Source organism: Natrix helvetica (genome assembly GCF_964273705.1).
Source record: "Natrix helvetica genome assembly, chromosome: 1".
NCBI classification, from domain to species: Eukaryota; Metazoa; Chordata; class Lepidosauria; order Squamata; family Natricidae; genus Natrix; species Natrix helvetica.
The window spans coordinates 106,307,692-106,330,813 of record NC_138548.1 but is presented as its reverse complement, the minus strand read 5'-3'; the positions used below and the strand labels follow the sequence as shown (position 1 = coordinate 106,330,813).

The 23,122-nt window shown below is 35.4% G+C and overlaps 1 protein-coding gene across 18 annotated transcripts in view; it reads left to right on the top strand.

Annotated features, from left to right (window-relative positions):
* SOX6 (SRY-box transcription factor 6) overlaps positions 1–23,122 on the top strand; it is a 489,348-nt gene that overhangs the window by 281,340 nt on the left and 184,886 nt on the right. For all 18 annotated transcript variants that reach the window (XM_081937703.1, XM_081937696.1, XM_081937695.1 and 15 more), the window contains one exon: positions 14,482–14,571. In XM_081937703.1, the coding sequence (XP_081793829.1) occupies positions 14,482–14,571 (90 nt within the window). The remainder of the gene's footprint in view (positions 1–14,481; positions 14,572–23,122) is intronic.

The following is a 23,122-nucleotide window of genomic DNA, read 5'->3' as shown; positions in this document are numbered from 1 at the left end:
TCTCCCCTCCCTCCCTCCCTCTCTTCAGAAACAAGTGCCATTTATTCCATTGGATTTGGCACCAAATGAATTCATGGCAGTTAAATTTTTAATATGTCTCTACCTAATGTGATTGGTGAAAGGAGCAGACCAAATATGTATGGCTCCACACACCTTACATAACAGACACTTATCTGTATTGTGAGTTCATGTGATGAAGAATCCTGCTTTTCTGGAATATGCCTATGCTCGTATATGTTGAGTTCTCATACCAAGTGCATTGATGCTCTCCATTCCCTCACTTTCTTCTATGCCACGTGTCCAAAGTATACGCTATTTATTGTAACATCTTCAATCAGTTTTGATGGCAATTCTTCTTTGGCCTCTTGTAATATAAAATCTGTTGCAAGCCAATTTCAAATACTATTTACTTACTGCACAGAAAGGGGAATGAATTATCAATTATATCTGAGAAGTATTTTAAAAAATGCTGAAACTCTATAGCTTCTATTTATCTACAGAGCCCTAGATCTGAAATGAGAAGATTTATAGTGGCTGGGAATGATAAGGTGAAGTGAGATCCCCCCTCCCCATATTGAATCTTTGCGTTAGAGGAATGGGATTTTGAGGGACAGAAAATGGCTTTTTAAAACTTTAAAACTGTTTACTTTTCTTTTAATTCTTTTTTAAACTGTTTTTAACTATGTCTTTTCTATGATTTTATGTTTTGATTTGTAAATCACACAGAGTCATGTCACTGAGATGAGCAGGGTATAAATTCGATAAATAAATAAAATGACATAAATGTAGTTCTGCTCAGCAAATCAACTAGCATGTACCATTGCTTACTATTACTCTGGATAATGAAAGTTTGAGTGGCTGCTGATCTCTGTTATAAAATTTCTCTTGGAGCATTAGTAAAGGAAACATAATTCCCAAATGGCACAGAGTTGTGTCTGAATTTTCTGTTCTTTTCACGAAAGAATGATAAAGGTCAGCTACTATATTTATATATGTGCACACACATGCAGTACATAGACATGTGATATATTTTATTTATTTTCATTTTTGTAGTATGACAGGCAACTCGCTAAAGAAAAGTGAATATTTTTGCAATATTTGTCAGCATCTTGAAGTGAATATTTTTGCAATATTTGTCAGCATCTTGAGGCTGTATAAATATTATAGTAGCAAGATTGCTCTCTGAAACTCACTTAGCACTTACATTTTATGGAAGTGGTATCTGTTTTATTGTAGCCCATGTTTCTCAAGCTTGTTCACTCCCTTCTGTATTACCATGGAAGATCTAAGGGAGGGCAGTTTAATGGGTGAAGAAACTAAACATCAAACAAAAGAAATGCTGGGCAGAAATTTACCTCACCTTTTCCTGGCTGCTAGATAGAATTGTTAGTCATCTGTCAGGAGTAAATAGGACCCTCCCATTTTTGAAAGAAACTGGCTTCATTGAAAAACAAACAAACATATGTACTCTAATGTTCATGAACTTCTTAGAAAGAAGAGTTTCTAAACCTTTGCAGTTTCAATACGTGTGAACTTCAACTTCCAGAATTCCTTTGTGAGCCGTGATTTTGTGATTTCTGGGGATTGAAACGTACACATCTTAAAGCATCAAAAATTGACACACCCTGCTCTAGAGGTTAATATTATTTGCTTCTCAAGTGGTTTGGGCAAAATAAAAATAGGCTTAGGAATATAAAACTGAATTCTGAAATCATAAAGAGAATAAAGAGATGTAGAGAAACTTGGGTCAGGAGATCAAAATGTGATTCTTCATTTTGGCTATGATTGTGTTTGATTCAGAGAAGTAATACAGAGAAAACTCTTCATTTGCATATCTGGAACCCTCCTTGGATGTATAGCCATAGGGAATCAAAAGCTGAAGAGCTCAAAACTCTGTACTAGAGCAGAGGAAGAGTCTAGTTTGGATTCTGGGTATCCATCTTATCACGTTTTTATGAATTAATCCATATACTAATAGAGTCAATACATTAAGGACTAACAATTGGTTCTCTCTTTATCCAGACATAAGAACAAATCATTGTAATAATGGCTATTAGGTGTGAAAGACCAGGACCACACATGAAGTTCAAATTAAACAGATTTATTGCTCACGCCTATGCAGAGAAATATTCACAACTAATGGTCAGCATAACTCACAGTGGGTTGGATTTAGTATGTTTGTGACCAACCCTTTCAGAATCTGCTGTATCTTCCCTCATAGTTGAATTAAATTTTGAGTAACTTGCATCCAGAAGTTGTAAATTCCCCAACACTGGAAGTTTTAAAGAAGATATTAGATAACCATTTGTCTGAAGTGGTGTAGGGTTTGCTGCCTAAACCGGGGGTTGGACTAGAAGACCTCCAAGGTCCCTTCCAACTTTGTTATTCTATTTAATTACTTTTTTTAAAAAAATCATTGATTGCTCACAGGTTATAAAAATTTACTCAGATATAGATCCTGTTGAAATCAATTGTATAAATTATACAAGTAAATCCTATTAATTTCAGTGAGAAAGAAATGCAAATGTCTCTGCCAGAATTCAGTGAAGATAAACTGTAAGTGATAAGACCGCAAATGAAATCTGGAATGCTTAAAAGAATTCAAGAGTAAGAAAAGTCTAATTTTACTAGTTGAAAATACAAGGAGAAATGTTAAATGTAGTTTAAAACAATTGCATTTTGCACTAAAGTGTCTAGGTTAAGTATGTTAGATGGTCTGTCATCATATTATTAATTGCATTAAAACATTTTAATGAAGATGTATTTCATATGTGCTGAAAAAGTTTATCTGTTAATGTGCTTGTTTATTCTGTTTCTTCAATATCTTCACATAATATACAAAGATGTCATTTATTATTCTATGTGTTGCATTTTATCCTCCCAATATCTCTGTTAAGTAGGTCAAATCAAGATGGCAGAGATCAGAAATTAGTCCTGACCTAATTATCTGTTCCCCAAAAATATGTCCATTCACTTATATGAGTATAAGGGCATGCCAGGGGTTGTAACACAAATACATATACATATACGTATACGTATACGTATACATACACATACACACACACACACACACACACACATATATATATACACACACACATATACATATACATATACATATACATACATACATACACACGCATACATACACATGCATACATACAGGCATGCATATACACACACACAGACACACACAGACAGACACACAGACACACACACACACAGACACACACACACACACACACACACACACACACACACACACACACACATATATATATATATATATATATATATATATATATATATATATATATATATATGAGAGAGAGAGAGAGAGGGAGAGGGAGAGGGAGAGAGATTCCTCTTGAGTTCTTTTCAGGTATACTAGTTTTGTTTCAGAAAGCTACATATTAAGACTTCCATATTTTTGCAAAAACAAAAATTGCAGTATGTGAAAAAGCTGCATGTAGAATTGTATACTGTAGAGTTGGATAAATATGTATGCAAATGTATATTTTTTATGTAGACTTTATTGATGGAAATAAGGAAAAACGAAGGAAATGAACCTAACTTTGTTTATGGGATACCAGAAACAACATTAATAAAATAGCAGAGTTGGCTAAGATCTTGTCCATATTTATTATAAAATTAATGTTGATGATTAATTTAATATTAAATATATTTTAAAAACTGCCTTACAAAGTGCCTGAAAAAGTTTATATACAAGGTTCTCAGTAAATGTTCTTCTTTAAACAGACCCCACTACCAAAAATGTTTCTGCCTTCATTTGCAAGAATGGTTAGAACTCCAACAACTTTAAGGCTCGAATAGAACCAGTTGAGTTGAAAATGGTCTTTCTTGTTCCTTGCCCCAAGCCATGTAGGATTTTAAAAGTTAAAGCAGCATTTTAAATTGAGGTCCAGGGCTGCCAGCAAATTATTTTAATAATTTTGCAATCCAGTTAGGAACCAGCTGCAGGTTTTGAATGTGTTTTTGGAAGTAACACAATTTACCCTGCAGTATTTCATTCATTGTAAAAAATAAATATGAAAGAAATGAAATCTGAGTTTTTAACAGCAGATTGTATTTTTTTTAAATTGACGTCTGTAGCTTATGTCTTCAGATCAGAGAGACGTTTTACCTCCCCAGGGTTGTAAGACTTCACACTTGGAAGTGTGTCTTCACCTTTGGGAAGAAGTGAAGGAATAATTTCTTCCTGGTAAGAACTTCTTTTGTGAGCTGAAGAAACCTTGGGATACCACAAACAAAGATAATAAAATAGCAGAGTTGGACCTTGGGAGTCTTCTAGCCCAACTCCCTGCTCAGGCAGAAAACCCTGTACTATTTCAGACAAATGGTTGTCCAATCTCTTCTTAAAAACCTCCAGTGTTGGACCACCTACAACTTCTGGATACAAGTCATACCACTGATTCTAACTGTCAGGAAATTTTTCCTTGGTTCTAGGTTGTCTCTCTCTTTGATTAGTTTCCATCCATTGCTTCTTGTCCTACCCTGAGGTGCTTTGGAGAACTGGTTGATGTCCTCTTTTGTGTGTGAAAGCCCCTTAATGAGGTTGTAACAGTTGTTTTCATTCTTTCCTATCTTTGTTTCCTTGCTTTGTTTCCTTCCTTAGGATTTTGTTTTTCAACTGAATTTTTAAACACTCAAGATATTATTGGGAGGAGGGTAAGAATTGGTTTGAAGGAAGTCTTTGTTATTTGATTACAATATGCATCTACTGCAGGGGTGTCCAAACTTGGCAACTTTAAGACTTGTGGACTTCAACTCCCAGAATTCCCCAGCCAGCTCTGCTTTCTGGGAGTTGAAGTCCACAAGTCTTAAAGTTGCCAAGTTTGGACACCCCTGATCTACTGCAACTCCCAAATTTCTACTTTCACTTTTCTAATATTCTTGGGGTGGGGGGTGGAGTGAGATAATGATAGGCTATTGTGCTGCATGATCAAACAAAACAAAATTCCTGGAGCCTTTAAGGGAAGCTCTAGCCCACAATGTTACCTTTCACTACTGAAATCTTCTTGATTGTTTGCTTTAACCTTCTGGGTTGGAAGCAGTGGTGGGATTCAGTCAGTTCGCACCATTTCAGGAAAAGCGGTTGTTAAGTTTCTGAGCAGTTTGGTGAACTGGTTGTTGGAAGAAATCATTAGGACAGAGAACCGGGGTTTAAATTATTTGAATCCCACCATTGGTTGGAAGTCTTTGACATAACTGAGAATATCTGCATTGATTGGTGCATTTGGATAAAATACAAAAAGAATTCAGAATGGTAGGTTAGTGCTGGAAAGAAAGGAGGATGATACTGATATTTATGAAAATATCAGAATTCAAATATTGTATTTTTCCATATTATTTCGGGGAAAAAAGAAGTAGATGCTGTTTATGTTTTGGTGGAAAATATACATGAGGGAATAGAATTAAAAACTTTCTGTCCGAGCTGCAGCAAATGAAGTGCCACTTCAGCAGCACTTATCTCCAGCCAGGCTGCAAAGCATGGAGAGCACAGAGCAGCCACGCCCACAGAAGCAGAGACCAGCCGCCGCCCCACCACCCTGCTGTTGCTGGTGGTGGTGACATGGATGCATCTTCACTGTATGTTCTGCTGCACCCAGTCTCGTGAGAGGCAAAATGGGAGGTGCCCCGCCGCAGAACCTCTGGGTGGAAGGCGAGTGAAGGGCGCAATGGTGGGAGAGGCTGGCCACCCCCAAAACAAGCTCTCGAGGAAGGAGGAAGAGATGAGGCCTGGGGTTTGCTTCCCTGCCTCCTTCCTCTCAGAGCTGCAGGTGGCAGGTTGCCGCCCATTGCAGGTGCCCAGGGCAGCCTCGACCCCTGCCTCCCCGCTGCCTCCAGGCCCATGCAATCTCCCTGCCAGCTCACCAACCTGGGGATGCTCCCAGTTCTGCTGGGCGGCTGCTCCTTTGTGCCCTGTTGCCAGCTGCAGTTGGGCTTTTGGTAGCCCCGCTTTCTCCTGGTGCCCCTTCCCGGCTGGGAGATGCTCCAGGACAGCTCTGCCACCCTGGCCAGGTGCTGGGTCAGTCAGTAGCCCGTGCACATGACCTTGATAAATGGAAATTAACCAACTTCTTTTAAACTTTCAATTTCAATGAGAATTTTTCTAAAACATCTTAAATTCTCATTGAAATGAAAAGTTTAAAAGAAGATAGTTCATTTCTGTTTATAAATCGGCTGTTGGACGGGAAAGCATCCCCAGGAGCTGAGCGGGCCGAGTGCGGCTTCGGGAAGCTCTGAAAGGGAAGCTGAGCCTCCTGCCAGGCATCCCCTCCCCTTCTTGCCAGACTTTTGGAGCTTCCCACCCACCCGCCTTGGCCACCCAAGTCGGCAGAATATGCCTGAGGGAGTTTCACCTCACTGTGATGTGGGGGATGTTGTTGCCTTGGTAGGACATCTTCCCCTCAAGGTCGCACCTGCAGTGTGGGAAGGAGAGTAGCGGAGGCAAAGCGGCCTTTCTGGGTTCATCTGAAGAAGTCTGTCCCCCTTCCTTCTCTTTGAGAAGCAGTTTGCAAAGTTCCAGTTTGCAAACGCACACCGGATTTCTGGCAGTGGTACGGGCATACTATACCGCCTGAAATTCACCTCTGGTCCCCATCAATGTTAGTCTCCAGCATTATTTACAAGTAGTTATAAAAAGTAACATTTCTAATTATTGCACTTAGAAGTGTTCATACCAAACAGAATGATATGGAAATCTGATGTTTTGGAAAAATAAATTATATATGGAAGGATCTGTAGCATGCTTCCCTCAGTGGTTTGATTCATATTAAGTTTGTGTATAAATACTGTATATACAGATACATATGTTGTGTGTGTGTATACACACACACATATATATATGTATGTACACACACACACCATAGTTGTATAGTTTTCTGCATCTGTTTGCCACCATTCAGTGGTTGTCTGGATTTTCACAGAGCATAGCCCTAATTTTCTTAATTTTTGGTGATCCTGTATTTTTCACCAGGTAAGCTTTGCTCATTGAAGAACAAAAAGTTAATGCAGAGCAGACTACTAAAAGTTGATATACAATGCAGACTATTCAAAATAATCTATAGAATTTCAGAAAGTAAAGAACATAATCATTGATGTATGTCCATCCTAAATATTCAGCCTACTTAATAAATATAATAATAATAATAATAATAATAATAATAATAATAATAATAATAATAATAATAATAATAACAACAACAACAACAACAACAACAACAACAACAACAACACATATTACGAAAATACGTTACGACGTCCTAGGCCTCTGGGTGGGGCCCGACTAGTAATTAATGCCAAATCCGGCGAAACAACTGGCCGCTGTGATACAATTCTGTTGATGCAATAATAATAATAATAATAATAATAATAATAATAATAATAATAATAATAATAATAATAATAATAGGAAGCGTAAAACTATAATGTGGAACATATGAATCTCTAAAATACGTTAAGAAGGTACAGAGTGTTGCTTTTTGAATATCAGAAACTTGTTAGTCAATTGTGTGCTTAATAATCAGTATTGTAAAAGTAAGAATATTTATATGTGTAGTGTAGTACACCTTGAAAGTAATAGTACATATATGTATCCCCATTGGACTTTTAAGTAAATTGTGTATCTTTAATATTAGGTATAAGTGATTACTTCGGTGTGAGTTCTGAGGTTATAAATCACCAGCATTTCACATTATTCTGAGAATGAGAGAAAATGGGTTTTATAGTATGTATGAAATCCATTGTCAGTGTAATGCAAACAGGAATAAGAGGCATATAATATAAACATTCAGTCCACAGTAGGAGGGAAAGGGAACAATGAAATGAAAATTTCATTTTGAAGCTGTTCTGACAGCTTCAAAATATACTTGAATGTAAACAGTTTTACTGATATGTTAAATAACTATCTGTGACATAAGAAATGGATTTGGCTACTACAATGCTCATGGAACCAGCGCTTTCTAGAGTAAACTATATAATTCAATGCCCAGATAGTTGTGTGTCAAGACAACTGCATTTTCTCAAGAACTAAATATATTCTTTTATACTAATCCTGCATCTTTTGAGTCGAGCAGTCATTAGCATGTTTATAATGGTTCTAATTTAAAATGACATTTTCTGAATTTTATTCCTGAGTCATTTACAAATTGTTCATATTGGCTAAACAAAGGAAACAGATTGCATTTGATACTTAGTAATTTATCTGAAAGAAGAGAGGGTTAATTGTCTGAAAGTTTTTCTTTGTTTGGAAAAGTTCTCGGTCTCCCTCTCTTTCTTCCAGAGGAGTGAGGAAAATGAAAAATTAGGAGCAGGGCAAGACTGACCTGAAGTCCTGAAAGGGAGTGTGGAACAGAATTTGAGCTGACCCAAGATTATCTAAAACAGTTGGTGCATTCCTTAATGACCAAGTGGCTGAGAAACTCAGCTCTCTCTCTCAGAGAGCATCTGTGTTAATGTTTATATCTGTGCCTCGTTCTATGGGAAAAGCATGCTTTCTCTTATTTCTTTTCTAAAAATAAAAAGGATTCGAGCATTGTATGAGTTGTTTTTAGAGAACAAAAACATTGGAAAGGTGAAAGGTTTTGTTTTTTAGTAAATAAATTAAAAGAATAAATATCAGGGCAGAATCTTGGTCATCCCCACTTATGAGGATGGAAACAAAATGAGGGGGTGGGTGTTTTAGTTATTGTATGGCATTTTATCTATGTGCATTGAAATGTTCATTAGGTTTTTTTTAAAAAAATAAGAGCTATATAAGCTCTTTTCCCAGCCAAGGTCAGCTTAGATAACAGGCCTGGCAACAACTAATATTTATATCCCAATATTTGGAAAGCACAGAGATTCAATCAGAGCTAGTAATAGTTTGGGAATATCTTAGAGTTCAGAGTGGACGGAATCTAGTCTTCAGACTTCATTTTTTGAATGGATTGAAAAAAATATAACTGAAGTGTAACTGAATTTTAATTTAGCATAGAAGTATGTCTTACCAAAGAGGTACCAGATTAGATATGTGGGTTTGTTAAATCTTAGTATGTAATGCTTAGAGGTATTATTGTAAGAGGCAGAGATTAAATGGTGCATGATTGAAGATTCTTCATCTATCAAGTCAGTCTGTTTATCTTCATCTTTTGATACCTTTCTAAGTCAAGGGGATTCCCAAAATGATGTTGCCATTCCTAACATAGCAGTTTGGGAGGAATTGCCTAACTGTTTCCTAGTAAAGGGACTAAACGCTTTAGCAGCACATGCAAAACTTTCAAAAGAGATGGGATGGATGGTTGATGTGTCATTAAGTCAGTGTAAATCCTTAGGAACTATATAGACTTTTTCTAATATGAACGAGAGTGTGCAAAATAATTTTTGTTAATGATTAAAATAATCACATTTTGGCTTCTTTGGAAGTGGTTCCTGGCCTTCTCAGCATATACATGTGTACCAACACAGTTCATTTCAGAAACATGAAAATAGCTTTTGCTTCATGTGATAGCTCTATCAGCAAACCCTGAGACTTGCTGTCCCTCGTTGCTTGCTACATACTGTGGGACACAGTTGCTCAGTGGCTAAGACACTGAACTTGTTGATCAGAAAGGTCGGCAGTTTGGCGGTTCAAATCCCTAGAGCTATGTAATGCCGTGAGCTCCCATTACTTGTCCCAGCTTCTGCCAACCTAGCAGTTTGAAGCCATGCAAAAATTCAAGTAGAAAAACAGGAACCACTTTTGGTGGGAAGGTAACAGCATTCTGTGCGCCTTTGGCATTTAGTCATGCCGGCCACATGACCGCGGATACTCTCTTCGGACAGTGCTGGCTTTTCAGCTTTGAAACAGAGATGAGCACCCCCCCCTAGAATCGGGAATGACTAGCACATATGTGCGAGGGGAACTTATGTACTTAGGCAGCTGTTTCACTCTGAGTGACACAAACTGAGTAAATCAGCAATGCTGCAGGAAATTTGCAGGCCAACTTCTGTAAGGAAGGTCAAGTTGTTTTCTTGGTGGAATTAAAACTTTACATATGCAGTTTATAATAATGATGAAAATAGGTAAGAGGTGCTTCAGATAATAACTGAAAAGGAAGGTAGGCATGCCAACACAGGTAAGTAAAGGAAAATTGCTAAACAAGATTGAAAATATAAAATCAGAAACCTCTGCAAGGAGCAAATCTATTTATGTGGTCACTAGGAGTCAGAAGGAACTTTACAGCACATAACTAATTATCAATGTTATAAAACATGAGAAAAAAAGCAGAAAAGAAAGGGGAACCAAGAAAAAAATAATAAAAATGAATAAGTTACAGAGAATCACATTAGGAGATATCAAATAGAGTTCTATTTCACATGTCAAGAAACGGATGTTATGGAATGTTGTAATGTGCAAAATTTTGACTTAGCATCATAGGTGAACTACTATGATTTAGAAATGTGTGTAATCTAAATTATAATGTCTTGTTTAATGCTTAATCCATGTTTGGGCAGTACTTGTGAATGAAGCCAGATCTTGGCCTTCAAATTTTTGCATAGTTCATGTAGTGTTGGAATCTTTTTTCTTCAATTGTCCCCCCCCCCCCGCCCTTTAATCTGGAGTTGATTTGTTCTAGATGAAATAAAATGAAATGAAAGCTGACTTTCATTTCTTCATAAATTGGATGAAGAAGCTGTCTGCATAAAACAGGCATAGTGCCAACAGTATGGTCTGGATGCCTCTTACTATGACCAGTCACTTTCAGTTTTGAGCCAGTAAAGTTAATATATTATTATCTTGTTCTATTCACTGTGATTTCCCATGGAGAGAATTGATATTACAATTGAGGGAAGTTCTAATTAGAGTTTGCCCCTAATTTAATAAACACTACTCTGGCCATTTGCATATTTTAAAGTGGTTTTAACAATCTTATTTATATACTTTGTTTCTAATCCCTTTTGACTGTCTCTGAATGTAAAGATGGATTGTAAAGTTGAATTAAACAGTAAGTAAGATGGGACGTTGATATAGTGACTGTGTAAAATTGATATGATATAATTAAAATGTAAAGTCAATGTTGAAATGGAGTATATGAAAGGAGAAACTTCAGAAATCCTAAGGTATTTTAAAATGTAGTGATCATTCTATATTGCTCCCCGTGTAAATTTAGACTGAACTTTAATAATGTAAACAGAACTTGGTTGTTTTCTTTCAATATAAATACTGTTTTCTTGAGTATGATTTCAAGAGAGATGCTCCTGTTTCAGATATTGCTAGATTGCTCTCCATAACAGAAACTTTTTTTATTGCAATATAGAAAAAGAGGGAGATTTGATTGAAATTTTCTTCAAATTACTGTGAAATATTAAAATATTTCATACATTTCTGATAATTAAGAAATCATTAAGGTGTTTGCCTTTTGTGTCTGTGAAATGCCTAGACATTGCCAAGATTGTATGTAAACAAACCATGTTTTATAAATAATAACAGTCATTATCAGATTACTGTATGATAAACAATATGCTTTCAAAGAAGTATATTTTAAAAAGTGAACTTTTCATGGCAGTGATAGTTATCAATTATATGGATTGTATAACTGTGTACTTTATTGAGTTGTAGAAGGTTGCTTTATTGAGACGTAAAAGGTTGAAGGTGATTTGAAATAAGGTATTTAATCATTAGTATTCTTCTAAAACCACATTTCTTTGCATCTAAGAAGAAACTAGGAATATACTGAAACTGAATTATTTTTCTTTGCTTCTTCCTTCATGCAGAAATTAAAGGAAAGGGCAAAGTTGTTGAGGAATTAGGAAATACCAATATACTTTAGGCTTATGTAGAAAATATTGAACTTTTCCAGATTTTTCCTTCAGTTGGCTCATGAGAATTTATGAGAATTTATTAGTATAATAATTGTTCAATTTTAGGACATGACCCCATTTTGGTCTAATATTTAAGAATTTTGGATGAATTTGCCTAATTATAAAGTTTTAGATATTTTTTTCAAAAACCATAAACTCATGAAGAAAATATGTCATATCAGAACAATAAACAGTATCAGTTTCATCTGTTGATTTTAAAAAGAAAAAGCTGATTAGTGTGTGGTATGTAAAAGCTTGTTAGTGTATTGAAAAGAAATTTACAAAGAAATGCACATTTGTCACTTTATTGTTCTCTGTGGAAATTTCTTATGCGATTCCAGAAGTACTGAAAATTAACACTGTCTGAATATGCCTTAATTCTCTAATATATTTTACACTAATATATGAATAGAATAGTGGTAATAATAGTGGTATTGGGAGAAAGCCGCTTAGCTAAAATACTATTACTTTATGTAAATGTCAGCTTAAAGCCAACATTATTTTTGTGGGGGTGAGGATAATTAAAATTTTGTCTGGGCACAAGAGAGTCATCTTTATAAACTGATAATATCACAGGAAACAAATTATAATGTTCTATTGATAATTGGTGGTTAGTTGTTGATGCTTCTATTATCTGGCCAAAATTCATAAGATTTAAATTGTTTGTTTTATGGTATAACAAGTATTTTAATGCTGCTTTTACAACTTAAAGCCGCTTAATTTTGTTCTTGTTCATAGTTTTTTTCCCTTTCTGCTTTAAAAGGATATAATTAGTAAATTGGCTTTTCTACTAAAATATTACTTGGTGGAAAAGAAACAAGTGGCATTGTCTTTCAAAGGATGTTCCTATACTCTTGTAAACAAAACTTGTAAAAAAGTTTTGCAGTAAGCTTTTCTTCTGACAAATTGGTAATATGTATGCAGTTACAGGACTGATTATTTTTACATAGACTGTCTGCATGCAGATGTTACCCTAAACTATGATTTAGAGTTTTTCAAAAAATAAGCAATAGTGACCCTCAGCAAAGTAAATGCATATTTTTATTGTTTAAGGTTATATTTTAAATGAGCTGAAATTTTTACCTGCTGTGTTTATTAGGAGTACAGAAAGGCCAAAGGATAAAAGGAGAGAGAGGAAGCCAGGAATTGGAGCCGTAGTTATCATCAGTTGCCACTTGGATGGCTTAGGACATAGATTGAAACACTAGATAGCTGATTGATTCTCTCTTTTTCTATAAAGATTACTCCACATGTTGGAATAATGAGTAGAACAAAGGTCTTGGGCCCAATTCAGAATAGAACAATAACATAAGTCCTCCTGTCACCAGAACGTGTGCAGACAAATTAAAGCTCTATTTTGTGACTTCTGTTCATTACAAGTGAGTGGCTGGAAAACAACTAACACATGATGTTTTTGGCTTTTTAATAAGCTGTAGGATACCCCCCCCCTTCCCCTAGATTTAGCATACATGTCTCCTCTACTGTCAGTAAGATTGGTTCAATCCACTGTCCAGCAGACAGTTAATTTTACTGTGATTTGCAGCTGGAAAGAAAATGACAAATGTCTAGTTTGTCTTCTTTCCCAATGTGCACACACCCATTCTCCCTCTATAGACACCTGTGCTTTAAAAAAAAACTGTGTAGTACTTAAACTTTCCCCTTGTGATATGTTGGTTTGAATTCCAGCAGAAATAGCTTTATGAAAGCTAGAGTGCTGTAGTAATGAAGGTGCTGGATTAGAAGAAGGGAGATCCAGGTTCAAGTTTACCTTCAGCCACAGAAGCCCACCAAGTGACTTTGGGCTAATCACTTTCTTTAGAGCAGTTTAATGCACAAGGTGTGGTTCTGTGGTGGAATTCATTTTTTTTTTACTACCGGTTCTGTGGGCGTGGCTTGGTGGGCGTGGCAGGGGAATGATACTATAAAATCTCCATTCCCACCCCACTCCAGAGGAAGGTTACTGCAAACTCCCTATTCTCCCCTGATCAGCTGGGACTCAGGAGGCAAAGAATAGATGGGGGCAGGGCCAGTCAAGGTGGTATTTACCTGTTCTCTGAATTACTCAAAATGTCCGCTACTGGTTCTCCAGAACTGGTCAGAACTTGCTGAATACCACCTCTGTTGTTGTTGTGTGATAAAATAGGAAGAAGTAACAATATAGGCCACCTTGATTTATACCGAAGTCTGGGTACAAATGTAATGAATAAATTAATGAATGAATGCACAATCTTTCCACAATGCAGAGGTATACAAACAATCCGTACATAACATGTATAGCACAGGCAGTTTTATTTCTAGTGTCCTCATTAAATGTGTGTCTGTCTATGTGTGTATGTGTGTGTAGGAAATTTAAATTCTCCCTACCTAACTTGAGTGCTCCTGAGAACTTGGATGCTTCTCCTATAAATTCCTCTGCAAGGTTAGGACAATATAGCTATGGCATCATTCTTTATTTAGAAATCTGAATATATTTTTATTCATTGATTGTCTTCAAGTACATGAGCAGTTAATAGGATGATACTATCATAATGCAGGAGGCATGGAATTTCCTTGAAGCTACATTTTCTGGAAAAGGCTGCTCAGTTTGTCTGTTGACTTCATTTGAACTTTTGCTAATACTTTCACCTTTCTTTATAGATTCATCTTGCATGGAAAAACTACTTTCTAAAGACTGGAAGGAGAAAATGGAGAGATTAAACACAAGTGAACTTCTTGGAGAAATAAAAGGTAAACTCTAATGTGGATATAAAGTCTTAATTTAGAGATGTAGTCCTCTAAAAAGATTGATAGATGATAAATTCCCAGGAATGCTAATCCATCCTTTATATGTGAGTTGAAGCAAATGAGTAGAGGTTCCTCTTGAATGTTTGGTTTTATGTTCACATGGATTTTATTTTGTATTTAGCCTTGTCTCAAGGCTGATGAACTCGGTGGAATAAGATTGATTCTGATGTCCATGTTCGTGATCTGCTGGATTCATCTTTCACAAAACAGCTGTCTCTTATTAAGTAGAGTCTTGGGAACTCACTGCCACAATGTTTTCTTAGACTGAAATTCCCTTAGATGGTGCAGTTATGGGTGGTTATGAAAAAAAACTTGTTGCAATTTTGATTAAGAACAAGAATTTGGGTTTTTAGTTTCGTATTCCTCTTGTATAGCCATTTCTTTCTTCCTGGAATTATTAATTGTTGTAGTACAAATTGTGTAGCAAGTATCTTAAAAACAAACTGAAATGATGAGAGAAAAGAATCCCAAATAAAAGAAACAAAGGTATGGTCTTCGGAAGAAGAACTGCTCTTTGCACTTTTTAAAATAATTCTTTATTTAAATTCCCCAATTCTTTGCTTTACTTTTGAAGGAAGAAGTTGCTTTGGAGGATAAATGAAGCTCATAATCTTTTAATATATTTGAGTTATGGGGAAAGGCTGCTGGGGTTAAAAAAATCGGGGGGGGGGAGAGATTCTTTTCTGCCAGTATCACATGCTGGAACAGTACAACGTATAGAATAAATGATATATGTTGCAAAATAGACATGGTTTTAGTATTAGATTTTGTAATATGTGAGCATTTTTCTTTGTAGATGAGACTTTAAAATAATTTCCCCTCTCCATGGGCAATTAGTCTATTTTGTAATATTTTATAAGAGGTCTTATTCTGGATCAAGCCAAAGGCTTATTTGAGCCCTAGGTTTTGTTTCCACAGTTGGCAGCTAAATGCCTGTGGGAAGCCCAAAATCAATGTGTAAGTACAAAAACATTGTACAAGTAATATCTCAGTGCTGGACACAATATGTAGCCATTATAATAGCCTATGATAGCCATTGACATCCTTATTTTCCATGAATTAATATCCTTTTAAAACTTTCCAAGTTGACTCTAGAATTTCACCAGATAATTCTCCTGCACATGTCCCAATGTAAAGTCTGAATTATATTGAATATCTTCCATCTCATGGTTTTGATTTGATCACATGTATCACTTTTAATTAGCTTTATGGAATTTTTCTAGGTTATATTGTACGTTGCCCACTTAATGTGACATGGGCAGCCAGATAAATTTGATGAATAAAATGAATAAAAAAATGAATAAAAACTCTTTTCTATCTTACCAATTTCTTTAATTTGCGTGCATCTTTTAGACAGCAGACGTTCTCAGAGGATTACAGCGCTAAGCAGCTAAATGCTAGTAAGATTCTGAAGGAAAAAAAGTGATTCAAGATAAATAGTTGTTGTGATGAAGGGGATCCTTCCCAGTATACCATGATTAATGATGGACGTCTACTCTTTTCTAAAGAACAGCTACTACTGGTCTAATAGGGCTATTTCAGAGGATTCTTCTGACTATTTAGAAGGCTTGGCTATCTGGTTAGAGAATGCAGAATTTGGGAAATGTGTGCCAGTGGCTAGTATTGATGCATGCCTGTTGCTTCTCACAGGAAATATACATTGCTGTAGTCCCATTCTATCCCATGTGGATGGCAATTTGGAATCTTAGTAGATTTTTAGGAAGTATTATAGGAAGACATTTGTGGAAGGGTGTATTTGTAAATATACAAATTTCATGGCCTCAACCTCTTGGGCTCTTTATTAGAATGCTCATTGGATTTGTTCTCAAAACCACTCTGTATCCCAGAACTTTGATTGGAAAATTGGAAAAGGATTTCCAATCTTTTTCTGAAGAACTAAATCCTTCTGAAGAACTAAATGTAGCACACTGTCCAATTGAGGTTTTTTAAACCCTTTAAGTACCTCTTATTTTTCTTTTAATTTCTCTTTTAATTCCCTCCCTATATTCTTTTCTGTTGGAACCCCTTATTTCTCCCCCTCCATTTCAAACTATTGAAATTTTCATTTTCTATTAATTAATAAAAAGAATATGGTTATTTATCCCCATTAATTGTTTGTTTTGTAACACTTTACATCAGGGATGGGTTCGTGTGCTTGAAGCGTACTATGCGCGCATGTGCAGTAGTCAAAAAATGCATCTGCGTGCAGAAGCAAAAAACAAGGTGGCAGCGCTTATGGCTGCGCCGATAGAACCAGTTCAGGGGCATGGCAGGCTGAGTTACTACCTACTTGGACGAATCGGTCCGAACTGGTAGGAACCCACCTCTGCCTTACGTTGATCTTAAAACATAAAGTTAATATACATATCAATCCATGGCTTGAAACATCATAATTATTCCACTGACGTGCCCTGTCACGTGTTTATTTTAATTGGCATATAAGCTCCTTTAAGATCATATTAAAAAGTTGTGATTCTTCCAGCAGTCTACAAAAGGGTGAATTGTGAATACTATCTCAGAGCAACGGGTTCTAGTGTCCATTTCTGGAGGAGCTTACTACTGAAACATAAACTGTATTTATAGGCATTGTGGCTTAAATGTCATATGCGGTCTTTGTATAGCATGTTCTATTTTGGGAGAGACATTGACTGATGTGAATAGCTTTGCCCACTGAAGAAAGGCATTAGCATTGTGAAGTGCTCTGACTACGCAGATGACTTGCAGACTCTTTTTACATTTCTCCTCGGGTTTTAAATGACTTCACATAAGGAGATATTTTCAAATCAAACCGGTGTGTGGTGGTGGTTTTGTGGATTATTTGTAATTTCAGTGGTATAATAATAGTGAACAAATAGGAAGGTTCATGCAAGTTTCTAGACTTTAAAAGCTTGGCAAAGAACTTCAGCTCTGTAAGAGATTCCATCTACAATGCAGGCCCCAAAAAAAAAAAATCCACAATCCGTATTGAATTTCATGCCGATAGAAATAGCACTTTCTCCTTTTAGGAGCTAACGGAATGCATATTTTAATTGTGATGCTTTTCTGGAAACATGTTGGGACCACCCTGGGAAAGTTGCTGTGCTATGTTGTGGTTACAAGTGCTACCTCTTGTTTTAAGAGGAGGAATAATTACTCTTGAATTAAGAATTCAAAAGTGGAAAATATGGGTAAGCTGTCAGACATTTGAAATCTATGATAATAGAATACACAAGATCAACCTGAATAAAAGGTTACCATGCTAGTTTGCTTTGCAGTTCATTTGAGATGTGTTGAGATTATTTCTTTTACAGCGTAAAACCACTTTTGGCATGTCATGAGTGTATACAATAGCTTACTTTATAAATATATATCTTGCATATCTATCACAGAAGCAGCCATAGGTTTTTAATTATGCCACTTTGTATGGTTGTAGACATTTCAAAGCTCCCTTTTGTGCTCTGTGTTATAAATGTCTTTTACTTCTTTTGAAGTCTACATGATATACATATGAGCAATTAAAAACACAGCTCAGGCTTGGAGACACTGGGTCTTCTTAATTAAACCTCAAACAAAAGCTACAAGCAGAAAAACCCCTCACTTGTATTAGAGTCATTGTTAACTGCTAGGCTTTAGAAAATAAATATACAGGAAAAAGATCAGTTGGTTCCAATTAGAGAAATCAGTGTAAATATTGAATACAAGGGGCCAGGGGAAACTCCTTAAAATTAATACCAGGTCCTAATTAGTAATATACTACAGGGCATAACTTTGTTTTTAGTAATGAATTTGTTAAAGTGATCAGATGGCCAGTATGTGTATGTGTTTTACGGTTGCTATTTTATAAAAATTGTTGGGGAGGGGGGATAAAGTCTGTCAAATTTGTGTTGTATTAATATCCAAAGAAAAGTTTGTAAATGTAGTCTTTTCTCAATAGAAAGAGTTGGAAAATAAAGTCCTTAATTTTAAGTTAAAACATATATTTAAGTAACATTGCTTAAATTTGGTTTAACTTTTTCCAATATGCATATTAAAGTGAGAGCTGATAAAGTCGGAGAACTGTACCTTAAACTTCACAATTAAGCACCACTGAAGACAGTATGGAATCAGGGTTTCATACTGTCCATTAGAAAATATCAAAGGTGGGAATTGATTTAGAACAATGATATTTTTTTTGGTATTCATTAGGTGATGTGGGCTGGGCATCACATAGCTGACAAGGAAGGATGTGCCTTCCAAGGTTGGCCTTATTTTTTAAAAATGTATTTTATATACATGTATATCATTGAAAATTATACTTGTCATTTCCAATGCAGTAGCAAGCATGGCTTTTGTATTTCTGTCTGTCCTTACTGTACATCAACTCTGTTCATGGTTTTCCTTGTATTTTCATCCTCTGTATTCATAAACTGACGGATCTAGACTATAGGTGATACTTTAAAAAAAAATTCAATTAGTCAGGAAAAAAAGTCAGCATGAATTAGCTGTTCAGTAACTAGCATGGTTTCCCACCTTCCCAGGAAGATGTAGTATCATTTGAACTTGTACAGGTAGCCCCCAACCTACGACCACAATTGAGCCAACATTTCTGTTGCTAAGTGAAACATTTGTTAAGTGAATTTTGCCCCATCTTACAACCTTTCTCGCTACAGTTGTTATGTGAATCACTGCAGTTGTTAAGTTAGTAGCATAGTTGTTAAGGGGATCTGGTCTCCCCATTGACTTCGTTCATCCGGAGGTCACAAAAGGAGAACACACGACCCAGGAAACTGCAACCTTCATAAGCGTGAACCATTTGCCAAGCATCCAAATTTTGATCACGTGACCACGGGGATGGTGCAATGGTTGTAAGCATGAAAAATGGTCCTAAGTCACTTTTTTCAGGACTGTTGTAAATTTGAACGGTCATTACATGAATTGTTGTAAGTTGAGAACTACCTCTATTGCACAAGTGAAATTCTCAGTTTTATAAAAAATGTTCTAATTACTATATGTGAGCTGAATAGCTGTGTAAACGTGTAAAACAAACAAACACAGACCACTGCTGAATAGATATATTGAATGCAAAAATATTTTTTTGTTGTTGGTTAGAACCTGACAAATGTTTGTAATTCTTTCTCAGCACTGTGTTGTCATGATCGGGTTGCTCATTTGATGGGCAAAAGAACTTTGGATTTAGTGAAATTTCTATTATAGAAAGAATAATGATGTTAACATTCTATCCATAGAATTATGAGAATACAGAACAGGGATAAGAGTTCCTTTGCTATAATGGAATGGGGTTTAACCCAGTGCGGATAATCCAGAACTTAAATGCTATTCCATTTCTTCAGATCTATGAATTACATTTATTACTTGAAGGAAGGTATACATGGCCATGTTTGTTTGTGATGGCTAATTACACAGTTCTGTTGTTATGGCGGTGAGAATTTTTACAGTGTGCAAGATGCAATGGAAGTATCATGTTATTATGTGTGCAATAGATTATAGACTGCCCTCTGAATACATCTTGTGGAATTGGCTGCCAGCAAATTGTAGTTTTATCCTTTGTCTCTTTAAATCTAATTTGACATGTTTGCATTTGAATTATGAAAAACAAATGCTATAGAATAATCATTCCGATATTTGCAGGGGGTGGGTGGGTTATACTATGCTAAGTCATTATTAGTTTAGCCATAGTTTATTTAATAAATCACAATTCCTGAGTTCACATATATGGTAAAACTATTCCACACAACTATATTATGTCTTAGTGTGTTATGTGGATTTACTCATATAAAGTAATTGTCTTGAAATGCAATTTGAATAATTGTCTCATTTGATTTATTATTGGGGCATTAATCATGTTTATTTGGCTTCCTTAATACTAAATATATCAATGCTTTGAAAGCTTTGAAGGAAAATAATCCTGGCATTTATAAAGTTGCTTTATAGAGTGATCGGTTTGCTTGCTTATGTTTAGAACAAATTGTAATGCCTATTAAGATTTGTTTAAATAGGTTTCCATCACAACAGGTGCACAATTATTTTATGAGTAAAATATTATAAGCTTTCTAAATTAGCCAGGGCAAAATGCAAGTTGCTTGATTAAATAATCAAACCTGATGCTTAAAATGCACCTGATTTCCACAGGAATTTTTAAGATTTGAAGTTTCAATCTATTTGGAAGGTTTTCTTCTACTCTATAAAAATTGTAGTAAGCAAATGCTTGCAGTTGCGTTTCACATAATTTGCCTTATATTGTACAGAGAGGGGAAAACTACTAAATTGGAGTTAATACACTAATAAAATTTTCTGAGTATATTAGATCCCATATTAAAAATAGGGAAATGTCATGCATAATAGTTTGATAGTGTCCACTTATTTAGAATAAGTCTATTACAATGGGGCTGCTAACATCTGTCTGGTAATTAAAAGGCAACAAAGAAGTAAGATTTTTTCCCTGTCTCCTTCTTTGTTGCTGTCTAGTGTTTTCCAACTTTTACAAATCCAGATAAAGTAGATCTAATCCAGAAATGTAACTCTCCAATTTATTAATACAATTACTCATTACTACAGCATTGTTAGGTCTCCTCACAATGGGGTGTAATAATAAATAAATCAATAGATCTTAAACTCACGTATGTTTAACCATTTTAGGCAACATTCATATTTTATACAGCTCATTATAATGTTTGGATAAGTTTTTACTTGAGGTAAGAAAATATAGGCAGAATCATTTGAACTAAAGTGTAGCTGTGACATTTGCAAAGTTGAAGATCAATTCATATGATACATATTTACAAGTACTGGGCATTTTATGATTTTGAATTGTCACCTGATAGCTACTACTACAGATGTCCTTACAAACTGGTAAACTGAGAATATCAGAGAAAATGTGGCATCAATTACAAAGGCTGTCTTACATCTACTCTACTATGTTGAAAAGACAATATATATATATTGTTACGGCTTGGACTTCATACATAGTTAGAAAGTTGCTTTACATCAAATCAAACTGGGTCATTCTTGCCCAATCTTATTTTATTGATTGGCATGAGGTTTCCAAAGTCTTAACAGAGAAGTCATAAGTTGTTTATCTATTTATCTTCTAGATTAATAGATCCTGCCAATATCTCATATCTACGAAGATATACTAACTAACATATGATTTTCTAACTTCCAAACTTTTGCTCAATCTTGAATCTACAGTTTCATCCCCAATATTGATAATTGCAAAATATATTGATAAAATAATATTCTAATATAAAAATTAAATTATAACCAATCAAATTATCTTAAAGGATTGAGTACTGGTGTATGTTTACACAAAAATATGCACATTCATACACACATACGCATCCAACAAACACATTTTTTTTTCTCTCTTCAGAGTTGAAGAAAGAATCTGGAAGAATTCCAAACCACAAAAATTAAGAATGGAGCAAGGAGGCAACAAAAAATGTAAATGCTGCTTTCTGCCTCTGCATATGTTGAATTTAAATAATTGTGTTGATGCATCAGTAATAGTAATTACTCATAAAAATTAGGGTCCTTATTTTGGGCAGCAATATATTTAAGTAGAGATGAAATTAGATGCAATTTATATTAATTAAGGATAATATGAACATTATGTGAGTGGTTGACATTTCTATTATTTTGAAAGCATGCCACAGTATCTGAAGATGCAACTCTAATGTGACTTTGAAAAGCTGTAGATTGACATGTACCCCTAGAGTGTTCTGTACTACAATGAAAGACACACAACTCTAATCCTATGACATAAAAATTAATACTCAGGTTTCATTGGGTGATTCAGCTAATGGTTGTATAATTTATTTTAATATGTACAAGAAAACTGCTTTTCTCTGGACAGTAATTGTGCATTTTTGGATAGTTGCAATAAAATTACAGAAACATCTGGAGAGGAAAAACAAATTTTACTCAGTTTTCAGAATGTCATAAGGGGTACTTAGATCAATCTCTTAGTACTTTATAACTGAATTTAGATATCAACAGACAGATGAAAACAGCAGTCTGAATAAAGTTACATCTTGAACATAGATAACCCCTTATTTTGGTTTAAGCGTAGATTGGAAAATTAAGGATATAGCTTTGAATTCATCATCAATTTCAAAAACTAGAAATGAACATTTCAAAATAAATTCAGTTTTGCAACACTTATCACATTGTTTCTTTGTGAAGAAAAAACATATAAAAATCATACCGGATGGATAATATGGATACTGATACATCATGATTGATACTATAGGTATCAATGGGTGATACTATAGGTGGGTTTCAAAAATTTTTAGAATCTCTTCCGTAGGTGTGGCCTGCTTTGTGGGAGTGGCTTGCCGGCCATGTGCCTGGATGGGAGTGGCTTGCCAGCCATATGACTGGGTGGGTGTGGCTAACTTGTAAAATGTGGTGAAACTCACTTAACAACGCTCTTGCTTAGCAACCAAAATGTTGGCTCAGAAACTCTGGCATTTGAAGCACGAAAGTCTTAAAGCTGTCATGTTACAAGTCCCTTGTA